General features: G+C 37.8%; 1 protein-coding gene across 2 annotated transcripts in view; it reads left to right on the top strand.

Moving 5' to 3' along the window:
• LAMA2 (laminin subunit alpha 2) overlaps positions 1-19,135 on the top strand; it is a 380,736-nt gene that overhangs the window by 86,774 nt on the left and 274,827 nt on the right. For both annotated transcript variants that reach the window (XM_064447317.1, XM_064447318.1), the window contains exons 2-3: positions 6,871-7,041; positions 11,281-11,393. In XM_064447317.1, coding sequence (XP_064303387.1) covers positions 6,871-7,041; positions 11,281-11,393 — 284 coding nt within the window. The remainder of the gene's footprint in view (positions 1-6,870; positions 7,042-11,280; positions 11,394-19,135) is intronic.

The following is a 19,135-nucleotide window of genomic DNA, read 5'->3' as shown; positions in this document are numbered from 1 at the left end:
GTTGCAGCAGACAAGTCTCTCTTTTTCCAGTGACACTTCTTAGAACATCTGAAATTGACATATTCTCTTTTGTCTTTTTAGTACAAATTCAGTGGCAAACAGCTCTGCTTGACTGCACGAACATTTCAAAGTACTCTATAGACTAGGAAGACTGGCTTGAAAATTTAGACATATTTAGGCAGGCTGTTTTATTTGCTGCTTTGAAGAGACTAGGGATATTTTGAGAAGATTGAAGGAAATATGCAGTGCCAAATATTGGTCTGTTTAGAAGAGAGAAGAGGAATATGCAGGTCTTAACAGAGCTTTCTTTGAAGGGGGAAAACATTTTCTCAGTTCTAATGCTTTAATAAGACGCGAAGAAATCCCAGAGTTGGTAAACCAAAATTTGTCTTCTATATTGGAAGTATTTTAAAAATATTATTAAAAACCAATCATGATTTTTTAATGTTAACACTTTGCTTATGTGTGCAGGAACTGCAATTATTTATATTAATTTTACCCTCAGTAAAATAGGGTGCTGATCTTATCACTGTGTAATCACAATCTAGACATTAAATAATATTGAATGCAAAATGTTGTGTGCCAACCATTATCTGCGAAGAAGAAAGGTAAAGAGACTTGTTTCAGTATCTAATTGCAGTGGTCTTTCTCCTATTTTTCTCATCTCCCCCACTCAGTTAGCCAGTTCCTACCTCCATCTCCATGCAAACATCTCTGCTGCTGGCTTCCATCTCCTATCACTCACTAATGGGTGGTTCTGTGTTTCTCACTCAAGGTGGCTGCTTCTTCCTCTGTGCAGTAGCAGAAGCCTAACAGAGGTTGTAACCTTGGTCTTGGCTCTTCCCCCGTGATTCCTGGTTCCATTGTAATGCCAGAGCGTCCTATCGAGACGTATCCCACCAGTTGCTCTGTAGATGTAGGATGCTGATGCAATTGAAACAGTGTTTGCAATTCTCCATGGGATACGTGAAGAGAAGGGAAGGAAAACATAACTGTCAGAACTGGTAAATGGTAGGAAGACTAATGTACAAGGTATTTATTTTGTTTACGTTCATACTTATTTTCAGTACCTCTCCTTTGCTGTTGCTGCTCCTTGACACATTTTAAAAGTAGGTTACCCCAGTGACTGCCCCCACTTCATAATAAACCTGTAATCACCATTCGGCAGCTGAAGATATAGCTAATATCTTTGATTTCCCACTAGAATCCCTCCATCCTCTCGCAGCTAGGGAAATCAGCTAGGTCTTGCAGCATGCTCTGAAGGTCAATCAAATAGTGCTATCTGGGAGGAGGGTAAGTGTGAGAATGAGATTGAATTCAACAGCTGACAGGCGCTATGAAAATGTCTTGTACCTGCTACTTATGTAGCTCATGCGCTTCTGCTGATCTCAACTATTGCAATAAAGCATGTGGAAAATCTGTCAGTTTGGCAGAGAAGTAGGTAATAGGGCATGACAAAATAGGGCAGGGTGCCAGGCATCAGATTGGTGGGTTTTATTCCACTGCTACTCATTGAGCTTTTATGAGCTGGAGATTGGTGAGGAAAAGTGAAAAGTACATAAAACATGTGAAGCTGGGCTGTTATTTTCCTTTATACAATGAGATTAGGAAAACATAAGAAAATTAATTAGGTAATACAGTTTTGCAGAAAACTGCAAGGCAATCACCAATCTCAGAGAATGTGCTGAGGATCTATAGAATAAGTAGCCATTAATGAGACCTCTGTGGATGCAAGGTAATGATGGGAAGTAGTATAGAGGACAATGGCTGGTGGAAAAAATGAGTATTGGCAAAAATATTATGGTTTCATTGGCAATGCCACACAAAATTAAGGTACAGCTTCTGTTCTGTTTTGGGTGGACCTTGATGTTGGGCTTCATGTGCTACCAGCGTTAGTAAGAAACAACTACATTTATGTATTAGATGCAATACTGAGGAAAAATATGAAAGAAAAGAAGGAGTACAGTGATGCTTCCCTGGATAAAACCCTGCAACAGCCAGTGAATTAGGGATATTCTGAACTGACAGTTGAACACCAAGCCCTTCATGTTTAACAGCCCCAGGTGAACCCTTGTTCTATGTATTAATCTAATTGGGTTTTAACCCATTCCTGCTTTTGGAATAAAAGCATTTCATTATAGACTTTATTAATATATTCTAGAATCTAATTTCTATCATACTGAAAAGCAGTTCCATCTATTAACAGATAAAAAATCCCAATCAGTTTAGAAAAATTCTCTATAATATGTTGACTCAGCACCCCTAATCAGTGGTAGAAGGGTAGCTAAACTTGCCATGTTCACTTCAGAATATTCACTTGCTAAACCTATTTATGATTTTATATACAGTTATGTCATTTTATACATCTCCTAATCAGTTCTTTTCCCAGTAGAAGACTTAGAGCCTATTAATGTCCACATTCAGAAGCTGATCCACAGCTGTGACCTTGTCACACTTTTCTTTATCTTTTTTAGTTCTGCCGTGTCCTTTTAGAGATGAGAGATAAGGAACATCATACAGTATTTGAGTTGTCATTATGGATGGATTTATGCAATAATGTAATGACATTTTGTTTCTAGTCCTTCAGCTAATATTTTCATTGAAATACCCATAATAACTCTTTCATGGGTGATAATAGCTAGTGCAGAGCCTATCATGTTTTCCCCTTGTGCGTTAATTTCCATTCCTCAATTTCGTCTGACATTTTATTGCCTAGACGTACCATACTGTGAAATTTTTCTACCACTCTTTGTGATCTGTACTTATTTTGATTATCCTGAATAATTTCTATCATCAATAAACTGTCACCTTACTTTTTACCCTCCTTTCTAAGTTACTTAGGTAACTGTTGAACAAAACAGGATTCAGCGAAGATTGCTTTGCTTTTCCAGTGTTATGTCTCATTCTCCTGTTTTTTGTTGTTGTTATCTCATGAGAGGTCATTCCCTCGTATGTCATGATAGCTTAGTTCCTTTAACGGCCTTTGCGGAATCTTGTCAAAATCTGTTTGTAAATCTAAATATGTTGAACTCAGTGAGTCACTCGTATCTATATGCTTGCCAGCATCTACAAAGGACCTTAGTATTGATAAGGAATGCCTTGTGAGGCGTCTGTAAAATCCACTGATCCCAAGCATCCACTATTTCTGTCTTTAAGATAGATATTCAGATCTGCTTTGATCCAGGAACCTTTTAAAAAACTGATAATGTAGTTAGCACTTGGTACCACATCATACTTAATCAGAACAGTGGCAGTGTAAAACCTGAGTACATCAGAGTTTGTGGGCAAAAGTCAGCTATTCCTGCTGATTTGCTGCTTTTCATTTTTAACCAGTTCTTTTCTAAAACTGTTTCTGTTCACAATAAGCTTATCATCACTAATTCTGTAGAGAGTTGAGCAGCTTTCTTGATTACCCTTGCATGGTGCATCACTTTAAAGAATTTGATTAATTCCAGTGTTATTTTCCTTCCATAGTTTAATCACCTGTCAATACTAAACAAACTCTCTATCAGGCTTCAGTGCTGTAAAAGCAACATGGAATATGTTCCATGCTTAAAAACCAAAGTGGAAAGCAGAAAGATGTCTATGCCCGTTTCGTAGGTCAGAATCTGAGACTGTGGTTTTCTCTTCATGCAACAGAAGTCTGATGAAAACCAGAAATTGAATCCAAGCTGCTAAAACCACTGCTTAATTACAGGCCAATCTTTTCTACCTATTTCCTTCTTCCTATTTGGTATTTTTTACAGGTAGAAATGAATGCTAATCTGTTTTTTTGCCAGTGACACAAACGAGGGAAAAGATTGATGTAGCTGGCAGTTGAAGGGAGTAGAATTTCTCTGCTTGCATTTGAGCTACACAAAATAGAGATAATGTGTTTCTGACTCAGATGTATTTTACCCAGTCTTCGCACTGGAGCAAATGATTACTAACGGTATTTGGCAATAAAGAAAGAAGAGCTGTCTGTAGTTACAGCAGATCATGTCTTTGGAAGTATTTCATAGCAGGATGTCCATAGAATTCAAGGTGGGATTGATAACAAAATAAACTTTAGAATTTAGTCATAAATTGAATTTTAAGATGCACAAAACTAGTACACCAATTTTAAAATATTTCTTCTGTATAATTATAATAATGAAAAATACGGCAAAATTCTCTAAAAAAAATGAACTGTGGTGTGGTGAGCTCTCTTGTCTTTGTCCTGGGCATTATTGGTTGGATAGATGGGAATCTTAGAAAGGGTAAACAGTATATACTAGCATCATGAACATTCACATTTTTATTTCCTATTCAGAGAGCCTAAATAAAGGATTCAAGGCAATGCTTTCATCTTCTGTATTGCTAGACTCTCATGCCTATGTTGTGAAAGTATTATATATATTAATTCCTAGAAAGCAATATGAATAGTATTGCTTCCTCCACTCCATCAGGCTTGCACATCAAATATTCTTTAAAAGCAAAGTCTTATTTGAGCTATACAAAGGAGTATCATAGAATCACAGACTATTTCAAGTGGAAGGGACCCATAGGATCATTGGGTCCAACTCCCTGCTCCTCAGAGACAGAGATTATTAAAAAAAATTCAGATATGTAGTTCTCAGTTGTAATTTTTAACTTGTTAAAATTCGAGGGCTGGGGAATTAACGAATACCAAATGTGAAGTGCTTGGTGCAGCATAGGAGCACTTTGTGCATCTCTTGCTCTCTGCCTGTCAGATCCACTCATGTGAGCCTGCAGGGAATGCAACATGATGCATGTCTCTCTGAGGCACTGCATCTTGACATGGTCTCTTCAGTGAAACACCCAACACTGGTTTTGGTGCCTGTGTTTGTACTGATTATGGGCAAGGCTGTGTGGTAGTTTTGCCCTAAGCTGCACTGTACATAAAAGAGGTTACCTGAGAGTGGAAATTATGTTCTAATAGATGAGTTCCTTAAGTATTCTTCATTTACTTATGTCTCTTATATTTAAATTTTGAGTTGAAACTTAGAACAATGGTATGATTTATACATAGACATATAACATAGCCTTTTTATAGCTGTGTGAATTTGGCGGCTTTTTCCTGCTCTTTTTCAGCTGTTCCCCTGTGTTTTTCAAGGATTTGTTCTGCGGATGCCATCTACTGCAATTCTTTGCATGTAGGATCATTCTGTCCTTTTTGCGAGGTTCACTTTTGAGGAAATAAAATACTTAACTCCAAACCAAATGCCAGACTCTGTTAAGACTAAATGATTACTGGCTTTTACGCTATTAACTTTGTACAGTCTAACAAGAGAATAATGAGGCTGTAAGTCACAGCTATTAATTCATCTACTTGGCTAATGCTTACACAGATTTTACCATGTGCCCCCATTGTAGAAGGCAGCAAATATCACTGAATGCACTGAATAAAAATAGAACAACAACTATAGATTTTAAAATGTGATGAAAATGGGCTGTAATCTATGCAGAAGAAGAAAGCTACACGATCAGTAAAGTCTCAACTATTGGTTGACTATACAAATTGGACAGACTAGTAACTAATGGGTTGCCTTGCTCAAGCGATATGTTTAACATGTTTTTAAAGTGAGCGTGAGAGTCACTGATGCACAATGTCAGAAGACAGCTGTACCGTGACCACCCAAGCTTGGTAGCTAAATGGCATACAGGTTAATTTCAGAGACAAGCAGGAGACAGGAGTTAAAGAACTGAAAGTAGTCAGTTGAACACTGTTGTCCATCTGCGGGGGAGGAAAAGGAAAGTCATTATAAAGGGAGCCTTATCAGTGTACAATATTTGCAGTTTCAGTTTTGATTAAAGCCTTATTTTAAGTTTATAATATATAGTAGGGTTAGAAGCTGAATGAATTGCAGAAGGGTGGGTTTGGGGCCAGTGGAAATGGTCATCAAATAAATCTGAAGATGATCCCAATCCCGATTTTTTTTTTTGTTTTCATTTAACCTGCAGCCATGGCAAATTACACTTTTGAGGACGCAAAACTGATTGATTTAATGTGGGGGCTAATGCATACGTTCAACATATCATATCACTTTGTCTTGATGGATCAATTTTATCATGGCTCAAAGGCTTTGATCAGTATTAGTGGGAAGGAGAGTAACTCACCTTAATGATTATTCTTCATATTGTTTCTAATCTTTATAGTTTACTGCTACATAGAAGTCTGTTCAGCAAAGCACTCAGACATTTCCTTAAGTGCTGTGGTGAATGAGAATTATAATGCATCACTCAGCATGTGCACCTGAAAAAAATAACAGCAGTACTGCCATAAAATACATAATGTTGTATATGTTATCGTCTTCTTGAGGAAAGGGAAACCACACATGACAGATGCTGTTCATGTTGCTGCATGAATTACTTAGCTGCCCTCATGACAAGGGTGACTGAGGTCCTAAGCAGAATAGTAATATAGTGTAATACAAGTGATGCAGTCTGTGAAGGAAAAGCTTTCCCATGGAGATGCAAGCAGAAAAGAAGAATAATAAAGAGTTCTCGTAGGTAATTTGCATACAGTGTTTCAATGTCCAGTTGGGTAGGAACACAGAGTTTGATTATGAAAAAAAATAATTTTGTGATGCTTTGTACTTTTCCATGCTTTCTCCTTTGGTGTCCTGCTGTTGTTCAAGATACAACCACAAGGTACCAATTTGAATTTTAGAAGGGAATGAGGAGGAAACCATCAGTATAATGGCTTTATTCTGGTGTCCAACCTCTGGATTCAAAACCAAAGCTGTTGATGCTTTTCTGTGCTTCATTACTTCCACAGTTGTTGAAAACTAAGCTTTTTGTTTTAATGTTATAAAAGGTGTTATGTTAATTTATGATTGTGCAGCTAAATTCACCTTTGTTTATAATTTTATTTTGTTTTGTTTGCAGGGTTGTTTCCTGCAGTGCTGAACCTCGCTACTAATGCTCTCATCACAACCAATGCTACCTGTGGAGAAAAGGGTCGGGAAATGTACTGCAAACTTGTGGAACATGTACCTGGACAGCCTGCAAGGAACCCTCAGTGCCGTATTTGTGATCAAAGGAGCAGGGTTCCACATCGTACGTGTGCCATTTTAATCTTGTTCCTCTAAAAAGACTTTTTCCAAAGGCAGTAGATACTCAGCAAACAAAACTGTAGGTCACTGGCCCGATTACTACGAAATGTCTGTCTTTTAATTTTTAAATTAGGTTATTCATGTCTCCCATTGGTATTTCATAATCTGTATATGTTATCCCTCAGACTGAACTTTCTAATTCAGATACTTAAAGTGGAACACCTAAATTCAGATTTAGAAAAATTAAGTGTCTACAGCTGTTGCTGAATTCTCTTGATATGTAAGGACCATGAATGAAAACCAGATGACTTTTACCTGCATACCTACCTGTGGAATTTGAACATTTTGGCCAATCTAAACAATATCTGAAATTTCAGTTTAGGACCAACTCCAGTTTTATTTTATTTTGTTCTGGGATATTTTGCTTCTTTGTTTGATGTTATTCAGTTTTACTGAGCCAGCAAAAAGAAGATAAGATAATGGAGCACTCGTTGGTTTAATTGCTTAGTTTTTCATATTAAAATTGATCTTTGCTAACAGTGCTTTTTTTAAGACTACCCAGAAGCAAAATCAGTTTTCAAGTATAAATTTGTTATCATCTGCTTCAAAGATGCATGTTTCTAATAGTTGGGAAGATTAGAACTAAGAACATTTCTTAGTCAAGTCATACAAGTTTAATTTCTTGTGACCTTGCAGTGAAAGACATGAATAGCATTAACGTTGTTAGATTTTTGTGGTTATATTGGCACCGTAGATGGTAGAGAGTGTAGACACTTAAGCAGCTTTTCATGGAATAGATAAAATGTTGGAAGAAGCACAGCCACAGAAGCATGGAGGCAATTTCTCTTTTTTTTCAGTTGTTTCCCTCTAAAACATCGCTCAGATACATTTACACCTCATGACAAAGCACATGTAAGCATGTGCTTAAAACTACAGAAAAAAAAAAAAAAAGATGACATTTAATCTATCTGCTAATTCTAGACAGGATGAGCTATGTCTGTAGCTTTCCAGACAGGAGCTTGTTTAGCATCTCCTTAGAAACTTCCTTCCAGGGCCACCCTTCCTAGAGTTATTTTACTCATTAGAAAGTCTTTTCCTAATGGCTAATCTGCATCTTCCTCGCAGAAATTCATGTTACCTTTTTTCTAATTTCAGTCAATACAAGGAATGGATTATTCCCGTTTGCTCTACAAAAGTCTTTTACTTAGTTGAGGGTTGATGGTGTTGCTGCTCTATCTAGTTTCCAGACTAAGCTATCTCTTTTCTTTCATTCCCCTCACAGGTTGTATATTCTAGAAGTTTAACTGTGCAAACTGCAGTTCTCCGAATTCTCTGTAAAGGTTTTAATCTTATTACAATTCACCTAAGCTCTTACCAGCACTGCATAGAGATGCAGGTTTGCTTCAGAATGAACAGAATATATTCCTGTTTACGTGTTCTACTTGGTTATTTCCTGTTTTTAATGTTGCAACGCCACTGAGAGATGTGTAGTTAGTTGTCCATTATAATCCCCAGGTGGTTTCCTGCCAAACAGCTACCTATCCATTTGCTCCCAATCTTGTATTTGAAAAGCTAATGATGATTGCCCCAGTATAGACTACTACATTTGTCTGAAGACAGTTGCAACCTATTTTTTTCTCCAAGATAGTTGCCAAATCTTTTAATTGTAGGAATTCCATCTTTTTTAATTGTAGTAAATGCCATCTTCTGAGGAAAAGTCACATGATTTTGTAGCAATATAAGCATTCAAATGATATGTTACATTGCAGTACTGTGTCTCACTCAGAGAAGATTTCAGGGGCTTTTGGAACCATTCCAGCTGGCAAACACTGTGCAATAGATTCTTTCCCTTCTTTATAGATGGGTATTTAGAGACACATGCACATCATACAAAGGTTTTTTCTATATCAAGTTTGTTTAATTCAGAAAGCAAACCTAAAACAGAGCTGGATTGTTTTGTTCCCATGTCCTGCTTATGATTTCAGATAGTGTACACTAATGTATGTGTATATACACAGACTTACATACGTGTATACATACATATATATAAACCCCATCTGAATGATTTATATTTGTGTTTCCCCTCACTCCTACCCTCTTAACTTGAATCTGTCCAGCTTCATAATGTCTGGTCTTTTGTTGCCCACCACATCTCATTTTAAGGTTTTTAAATGTTCATTTGGCAGAAGGAAGTGCCTTATTTAAACAGAGATGGCTCATTAATAGGGAACCATGTAATGTAACCAGACTTTAAATGATCCCCCTGGAATGTGAGAGTCTGGAGTGCCTCCCCTTAATTACTGTAGTAGGAAATGAACACAAATTCCCTGGTTAATCACATGTGAGCCCAAATTAAAGAGCACAGTTTGATGGGCTCGCTCTCTATGTTCTCCCCCTTGCCATCCATCAGAGAGATTGGTCCTTCAACTGCATTTGCAATCCAGTCCTTTTTGCAAGTATTATATTATTTTCCCTTTCGTTTTGAATAGGCAAAACATGCCAGCAATTAATCAGTGTTTTCAAATTAATTATGATTAAACTTTCATAATGGTGATTACAGTTAATTGTTGATTCATCTCCCAACCCTCCTTCTCATGATTTACTGTTATATCAATTTTACCTGAGGAGACTTACATCAAAATTTCCAATTAGACGGCTTCTGTCACATTCACTGAGGAGCACGGAGTTTGATTTACAGAAGTTTTTTTGCTAGCACTTATTTAAAGCCAAGGTTTATGAAAATGATCAGAGCTGCGGGAACTGACAACATGTAAAGCATGGGTGTGTTTTGCTTTTCTCTTCAATATAATGATAAAGCCACTAATCACATCATTTGGGGCACCAGCATCCTCACTTGCAAATGTTGGTGCCCACTAATGCCTCTGAATAATCTGATATTTAAATGAAATTTTTGGCATTTTCAATTTTGAGGGCTTATGCCTTCCCTCACTCCCACAAAGCACTTTAATAGTATCTTTAAATATGTTCAGACATTCTGGCTTTCCTTAATGAGCTAGGACTCCTGTCCTCCACAGGTGGCTGATGTAGCAAAAAAGAAGAGACACAAAGACTATCAATCTGGCTGGTTGATTTGAGTAATAATTAAAATAACAAGTAAATTAATCTGCTCATGAATTAATTATTTGCAATTCGAGGATTAGCTAGTAATGAAGCATATTCCAGTTTTATATCAAGAAAACCTGTCAGTTTAGAAAACCATCCTTAATGAGAGGGGTAGGATTTCTCCTATCTTGTTTTGTTCTTGCAGACAGAACTTGCATAGAAGAAACCTCCTGTATTTGAATTTCCTTTCGGCTATTTCCCCCCTAATGTACAGACTTGCTCTAGGCAATTAGGGACTTGAAAATACAGATCCTTGTACTTTTTAAAACAGAGGTTATCTTATTCTCCATTTTGTACAGGAGAGAAACATGAATTGACCACAAAAAGTAACATGGAAATGTTGAGTGTGATTTTTCTCAGTCTAAATAACATTAAAGCACTGTGTAAGCAAACTTCAATAATTTAGAAGATCTTGAAATCTAGAAAGAATTCAATTCTGTAAAGAAATACTTATCCCTATTATTTGGGATTCATCTGGGACACTGCATCAGAGTAAATGTAGACATGAAAAGTAATGCATCTTGGTCTTTGATATGGATTATAACAAAGAAAACCTTCTTTATAGGCATGCGAGTCGGACCATTTTCCAGTTGAGAATTATATTCTGTAATGATTTCTGAATCGTTTCCTCTGTAATGTTTTCTGAATTATTTAATGAATTATTTCCATGTGTGCTTATAAGTGTCTTAGAAATGCAAGTACCAGTATTACTTTAATCTCTGCTTTTCCTACACACCATATCTCAGGTTCCTGATCTGTTGTTTCTGTTGCAACATTTAATGACTTTACAGTACTTGAAAATTTGGAAGACTGCAGTTAATTTAGATGCCTACATTTTCTGTAGAATCAGGAAAGCCTCCAAGTGCATTTAGGTGTTCTGAATCACCATTTTGTGATCCTAACCAAAACTAAGCAAATAACATTAAATGAGTATTCCAGTAATAATGAGCATGACTGTGCCCCAAGAGTAAAAGAAAAATTAATTTCCTGATTTTTATTTTAAAGTGCTGCCTCATTAGTTCTGTAATTGTATTTAAATCTAGATTTTAGATCTAAAAACATTTAAATCTCCTAATAATTTTGAAATATATTTATCTATTTATTTCTGCTGTTCTAACAGAACGACATCCAATAACAAATGCAATTGATGGCAAGAACACTTGGTGGCAAAGTCCTAGTATCCAGAATGGAATTGAATATCATTATGTGACGATCACATTGGACCTCCAACAGGTAGACTTCTGTCTGTTTGTTTCTGCAAAGGCTTCCTTTCTTGCACAATATATCACCTGGATTCTTCTCCTGGTTGTTCTATGTTGCTTTTGTATTATGAAGACACACTGAGCTTCTCCTATAATTTTCTGGGTTTTATACGGGTAATTCTGACTGACCCATTCATTGTAAGATAATGTACGAAATTAAAATTATCTCATATGTATTTTTATGAAGTCATGTTAAAACTAGTTTAAACGTAACATTTTCAGTTTTATTTTCATGATAACTTCTGGTTTGGCTCTTTAAAGACAGAAGAGTTTCGGGGAAAAACAAATATGAACAGAAGTTTATGTTCAGAATACTGTTCTTGTTTCAGTAACATAGTACTATACACTTAAATACACAAAAAATACTACAAATACTTAAATATACTAAAACCAGTTTAGCTGTGCTAGGGATATGTGTGCATGTGATGGGTTATTTTGAGGGACAGCCTGGGTAAAGGGAAGAGTTTGGCTAACGAGGTTCTTAAATAAATTGCCTCTTGTTAGTGGGATCTTACTTGACCGATGTAGCTATATGGACTGCAGTGTTTTGAAGCTTATGAAAATTCTACATAAATTCCAGGTATGTAAGTGAGAGGATTTGAGGGCAGATGGAAAATAATTTTGTTTTGTTATGCCAAGATAAATACAGAACAATTATCTGGTACCAAATTTATTCATCATGTTATTAAACTTGACCATTTTGCTATCCAATTAAGTAGGGAACAAATTAATTCCCCTCTCCCCTTTAAAATCTTCCCTCATCTGTGGCTGGCCCATATTTGCAACTTGAATCAGACCACAAAACATAGAATAGATTTGTAGAATAATTTAGGTTGGGAAAGACCTTTAAGATCATAGAGTCCTACTGCAAACTTAACACTGCCATGACCACCATTAAACCATGTCCCAAAGCACCGCATCTACATGTCTTTTAAATACCTCCAGGGACAGTGACTCAACCACTTCCCTGGGCAGCCTGTTCCGATGCTTGACAACCCTTTCAGTGAAGAAATTTCCCCTAATATCCAATCTAAACCACCCCTGGCCTGACTTGAGGCCGTTTCCTCTTGTCCTGTCACTTGTTACTTGGGAGAAAAGACCAACGCCCACCTCTCTACAAACTCCTTTCAGGTAGTTGTAGAGAGCGATAAGGTCTCCCCTCAGCCTCCTCTTCTCCAGACTAAACAACCCCAGCTCCCTCAGCCGCTCCTCATAAGAGACGACCTTTGCTCTAGACCTTTCACTAACTTTGTTGCCCTTCTCTGGACACGCTCCAGCACCTCAATGTCTTTCTTGTACTGAGGGGCCCAAAACAGTATTCAAGGTTCAGCCTCACCAGTGCTGAGCACAGGGGCACGATCACTTCCCTGCTCCTGCTGGCCACGCTATTCCTGAAACAAGCCAGGATGCTGTTGGCCTTCTTGGCCACCTGGGCACACTGCTGGATCACGTTCAGCTGGCTGTCAACCAGAACCCCCAGGTCCTTCCCCACCGGGCAGCTCTCCAGTCACTCTTCCCCAAGCCTGTAGCGTTGCATGGGTTTGTTGTGACCCAAGTGCAGGACCGGCCCATGGCTTTGTTAAACCTCATACAATTGGCCTCGGCTCATCGATCCAGCCTGTCCAGGTCCCTCTGCAGAGCCTTCCTACCCTCGAGCAGATCGACACTCCCGCCCAATTTGGTGTCATCTGCAAACTTACTGAGGGTGCACTGGATGCCCTCATCCAGATCATTGATAAAGATATTAAACAAGACTGGCCCCAAAACTGAGCCCTTGGGAGCACTGGTGGTGACCAGCCGCCAACTGGATTTAGCAACATTCACCACCACTCTTTGGGCCTAGTCATCCACCCAATTTTTTACCCAGTGAAGACTATGCCCATCCAAGTCATGAGCAGCCAGCTTCTCCAGGAGAATGCTGTGGGAAATGTTTTCATGATCTGTATTACAGGCGTTAAATTAAAAAGAGAAGGTCCTTTCTCTGGCTCACTGGAGAGAAATTCCCCTTCCCAGCTCCCCCTTCCTCTGTGATTTCTTCACTGAGATCAGTTCTCTATTTCAGTTTATTATTACTGGTTTATCAGTTTCACTTGGAACCTGCTTGTCCGTATCTCCCTTTTTTCTTATTTAGCCATACTTAAAGAGGACAGTAGCTAATTATCAACTAAAGACACTTGAATAAAGCATAGTTTGTCAGAAAATAGAATGAAGTGAAAGGCAGGGTGTTGAGATATCTGTGTACATCTGTACATATAATTTTTTTGTAAGAGACCAAACAGTCTTAACTTAGTCCAGAACTCAGAACTTCAGTAACATTTAATGATGAGTAATGCTTGGATTTCTTTTTTGGACTTTTTTGTCCTTTATTGCTTATAAAAAAGCTGTCATCGTAATGATCTGACAGTAAAAATTCTTTTACCTTGTATCAGTGACACTGAAGTACTTGGAAAGCAGTAGTCTTTATACCTGGAAGAGCCTTTGAATCCTGGAATAATTATTAGCATTCTGGCTTTGGAGCCCTAATTGTTACTGGCAGAAACGATCCTACATCTGTGTCTTTGGCCTTATACATGCAGAAGTATTCAATGTGCATTTCTCTTTCAACTAGCAGAGCTAAACCTTTTTACAGAACTTTGAGTTTAAGCTCCTGTGCATTAAAAAGTTGGGTTTTGTTTGTTTGTTTGTTTTAAATATCTGTTAAACTTCCAGAGTTATTAACTGGTTTACCTTTACAGTAGGGCATTATGCCTCTCGTTGGTTATGATCTATTAATATGTGACTAGCTCTCAGGCATTAGAATTAAATTACCATCCTTGTTTTCACTTGTGATTTTACCTGAGCACTTGTTTAGGTCAGGTCTGCTAAACTAGGGCTTTACAACTTCTGGTTTTTTCTGTTATGTCAGTATCTAGGTTGTCATAAGAAATAAGCAAATTTGTGTACTTCTGAAAGTTTTGGGTGTTCTAATATACTAAAAGCTAGCAACTACAGGGTCAGTGACTATTTTGAAGAAAAAGTATGGGTTATTCTAATGTATTTATAAGGCTTCTTTGTGTGCCAGTTGACAGCAATCTGAGAATGTGTGTTCTGTAGGTTTGGGCTTTTTTTTTTTTTTTTTAAATGAGACAAGGCTCAAGTATGAGCCTGTTTCTTTCCCATGTTCTCTTATTGTTCAAAAAAGCTTGGCAGTCCTTTTGCAGTGCTAAAGGTGAAAGGTGATACCTTCTCTTAAGCCCATTCAGTTGCATTGGCTGGAATAGGAAGTTGAGGTTCTCATGTATGTCAGAGAGGAGGGATAAGGCGCTATGTCACTAATGCTGTCTGGCTCACTCTTTATGACCTGAGTAACCTATGTAGTTAGGAACGCATACTATGTTTACTTACCACCTTACACGAACAGCACAACAGTTTTGTTCCCCCAAATATAGTAAAAGGTATGTTGCAATTTGCATGACTTTTAGACTGCTCAGTAAGAAATAAGAGTTTGGATTTTGAGGAGTATTAGGAGTTTCTGTTTGCTTATTCGAGTATTTTGTAGGCACAGCATTGTAGGCTGTATTAAAGTAGTTGGTAAAATACAAAATTTCTCTTCCAGCTAGTGTCATGCGTAGTAGTCACTATGAATGATGGAGGTCACCAGATATCTTTGAGACCTCACTGAAAAGAAATACCACGCTTTACTTCTGGTTTATAGGAGATTCGGTAATTGCTATGTTTGTGTTGATAAATTATTGCTTTAAGTATAAAAATGCTTAACTTCTTTTTGTGAGGTAGAAGTAACAAATGACAAATCTACAAGTAATGGACTGAAAATTGCAGGAATGCATTAGTTTGTATGTTATTACTGGTAATTATGACAGTACATGGAATGCTTTTAGCAATCCTAATTTCATGAAAAAATCAGGAAAATAATTACAATTTCTTCATTTATGTACTGCTTGGCCTTTTGGGGCACCTACATGTTTTTTTACTTTATTGTGTGGTGTAGCCATATAAAAATGCTGTGTATTAGTTAGCAACAATTAATAAACTGAAGATGTAAAATATATTTAACTTTAGAAGGAGCTGAAATATTATCAGTCAGGTTGGCAAAAATGCAGGTTTTTTTTTTTTCTTTTCTCCCAACAGTTGAGGTTTGCCATAATACTTACAAAGAGCTTTTATCTATAATGGAAGCTAGGTTTCTAATTCATTAAAGTACATTTGAAATTTGTACCCCGTCTATTATAAAAATATGAGTTGAAAACTGGAACTATTTGGTTCTAAGCATCTTTGATAATCTGCTCTTAACCCTTCCCTTTTCTAGACTTTTTAGCCATTTTGGCAATCACCATCTTACCTATTTCACAAGAATATTATGGAACACCATTTGTAGCTGTACATGTGAAATTATTTTTTACAGTGCTTTTCGTCCAGCAAGTGCATGGGAGGTTAAAATATGAATGTAGATTTATTTGGGAATTGATCATACAAAATTAAATGGAGGTTAAAATGCAAGTTTGACTCTATTAACTGGTTACTGACTGGCTGTACTGGTTGACTCTACCCTGGTTACTGGAAGTGAAACTGCAGATCTGAGTTTGGCAGGGTAGGTGCACTGGTGTGCTAGGTTGTTGCATCTATGAAGCACTCACAAATTACTAAGCCAAGCTGTCTGCTCTTCTGCATCTCTTAGTCCTGCTGGTTGTGTAGGGTCTGCGGGTTTCACCTTAAGAGTGGTGGGCAGTTCAAGTGCAACAAAAGTAATTCAGGTCTGGTAAGTGCAATGTTTAGCAGGACAGAAAATAAGCCTTCTCATCAAGAAATACAGAAAAGGGAGTTGGCAAAACAGAAATGCTTAGGCTTCCAGGGAGAACATATTCCCTGTACTCATGCTGTCCCAAATCCTCAGTTGGTTTAGTTTCACAGTGATGTGGAAGATCAGTAGAGTATTGGCAAATACACAGGCAAAACAGTTGGCAGTTTGAGGTGAGGTGGTCAGCCCATCTGCTTCTGATTTCTACACACATCAGGACACTTTTATTAACAAACTGCCTGCTGTTGTGGGGAACAAGGACATTAAAAATACTCTTGCTATTGCTAAGATACTTGTGCCAGGAGCATATTTATGTGGGGATTGATTTTTTTACTGTACACTTAATATTTTTTTAAATGGTGCTGGAATATTTTATGTGACTTGTAGATGTGTGGAACTCGGGTGGATCCAGAGTTAATGTTCTGGCAGAAAATTCTGGACTTAATTGCCTTAGATTGTGGAGGATCAGTTCAGTGTTTGGGTAATCCTTTCGAGGCATATATTTCTGAAGAAAAAGAAAGTAGTTGACAGTCCTCAGAGACTCATAAGATCTCCTAAGGTGCACCTCATAAGGTGCAAGAGCAAGAATAATTGATTAAGCTATGTAGTTAATTTCTCTATAAAGCAATTGCAGTTCATCAGTTTTAAGTTCTTTAAGCTCTGATATTGTCCAACTCTTTCACCTCATCTTTTCATCCTGTCCCATGCCCTCCTTCTTTGTGAAGTGGGGAAGGAGTCTAAAAAATTGTATTTTGACTCCATGTAGAATCAATGTAGTCCCACTTCTCCTGAAGTATTTCAGTACTTTTTAGAATGTAAGTTTTTAGACTCATGAACTTTACTGTCTGAGTGGCACATATTACACTTTGGGAAGTGGCATTTCTGAAACTATATAGATAATAACTGGAAGTAGGAGAAGAATGCTTGACTTGCTCAGAAGCATTCTGAAAAGCATTTACGAATAGCAGGCAGCGATATTCTGCTAATGCGAAATTAATTATTTTGTAATTCTGTATTGCCGAAATATAATTTGAATTGAGGATTTGATCTGATTTTGAATGATTTCTTTGTTATTTGATTCACTTTAATACCCATGAGCGGAAATACCCACACTCACACATGTGCACATGTGCATGGCCACAAACATTTATCATGTATCCTTAACGAGGGTGATGCTAGGAAGAGGAAAAGGATTGCAAAACTGAGTGACTGCTTTTGCTTTCTTTACATGAGACTGTACAACTAAGTGGCTCTGTGGCAAAAGACAGGCACGGGAGAACTAAGAATCTGTGACAAGGTGAATGGGAGAGATTCAGGCTGGGACAGGAAAATAACAGCATAGGACTCAGACAAAAGCTCAGTGTGGCAGTCTGTGGGAAGACCTTAAAAGGGAGGGGGTGGGGGGGAAACCCTCCTATCAATGAAGGGAACCAGAATCGGTATGTGCATAGTTTCCGCCAAGCTGAAAAAAAGAACATTAGGGTGGAAGAGTCCCATGGAAGGTACATCTCCATCCACTCTTTGCTATTATAGGTAGGACAACTACAGACATCAGAAACAGTATAAATAAAATTCTGAAAGCAATATTTTACAGCTGAGTTGTGGATACCACATAACCAATATGGACTGTGATTTATTATTTTCTTACTCTGCTTTACAATTCTTGATTTAAAAAAAATTATTATTTTTATTTTAAAGCTTGAATTTTGGGTTGCACGATGTGTTTATACATCTGCTGCTGTGCTGAGGACTACTATACCTAATGTGAAATGTGGCCTTTTAATTTGAATGTTTGGGTAAAATTTGAAAACAACTGAGGAAAAAATATGACTATTGATACTTCAATTTTGCCTGCATTAATAAAGAGTATGTCATAGTGGGAGAGAGGGGGGACAGACCTGGGAAAGGACTTGTGTTTATTTGGTGCTGAGGACCCAGCTTGTTTGTCAGGAAATTTACTTCAGACTAGCTCTATTCTGGAACGTGGGCTGAACGTCCATTAGCAGCTAAAATGAATCAGGTATGTCTAAGCATGTTCTCCTGGCTTAGTTCTTATCTGAAGGGAATCCAGTTTGTGAGCTCCACAATCTATTCATTATGTGAACCAAAGCATGCTAAATTGGGACAGTTGGGAGATTCACCTCAAGAGCACGCTCCCTGTCTGAGCTAAAAAGCTAATGTGGATATACCCTCGTAAGTTCTGTGCCTGAACAGAGTCCAGATTTTATGTTAAGCCTATCAGATGCTACACTCACCAAAATGGGAGTGTTCTCTCGTGTCTTAATGCAGTATTGGTGACCTTTGTTGGGAGAGAAGGGAAGTACGAGAGAGGAGAAACCTCATGTGAAGACACCTTCCTTGTGGGACCTTGCTTGTCATTTGCTCCTTTGCTTTGCCAGTATGACTGTGTTGTGTTGATAGCTGTTTGAAGGAAAAATTATGTTCAGCTGCCAGTTCCCTTGATGCACAACATTAGCCAGATCCCTCACAAGAGCGCAACTCTTTTTCAGAAAGAGTTTGTCGCTGTAACACAGCAGCAGAGTTCACATGTTTGTTAGCCAAGGATGACTTGAGGCAACCGTGGAAAGTACTCCCTTGCAGAACCATGTGGAAGGTGTTGCCTAGATGTATGGCCAGACTGAGACAGACTACCTGTTTGTAATATGTTTAATTTATAGAATGGCTGTTTTTAATGAAAGATTATATGAGCAATTAAATTCTTACTTCCGTCACGACCTCTTTGCCTACTTTTGGCGTTCTTCCCTCTCCCTTCTAGTACTTGACTGAGGAGTTTACAAGAAAGTTGCTGTAGGAAGGACTGGCTTGGAGTACTTTTGTAAACCCAAAAGTAAAGCTGCCCTTTCTGACCAGCCATTTCTTTGTGTTTCTAGTAAATGAGATTGCGTGTGTTTCACCAT

This window comes from Phalacrocorax carbo, chromosome 3 (genome assembly GCF_963921805.1).
Source record: "Phalacrocorax carbo chromosome 3, bPhaCar2.1, whole genome shotgun sequence".
In the NCBI taxonomy this organism is placed as follows: domain Eukaryota; kingdom Metazoa; phylum Chordata; class Aves; order Suliformes; family Phalacrocoracidae; genus Phalacrocorax; species Phalacrocorax carbo.
Note: the sequence above shows the minus strand (reverse complement) of the source record. Positions and strands in the feature narration are given on the sequence as shown.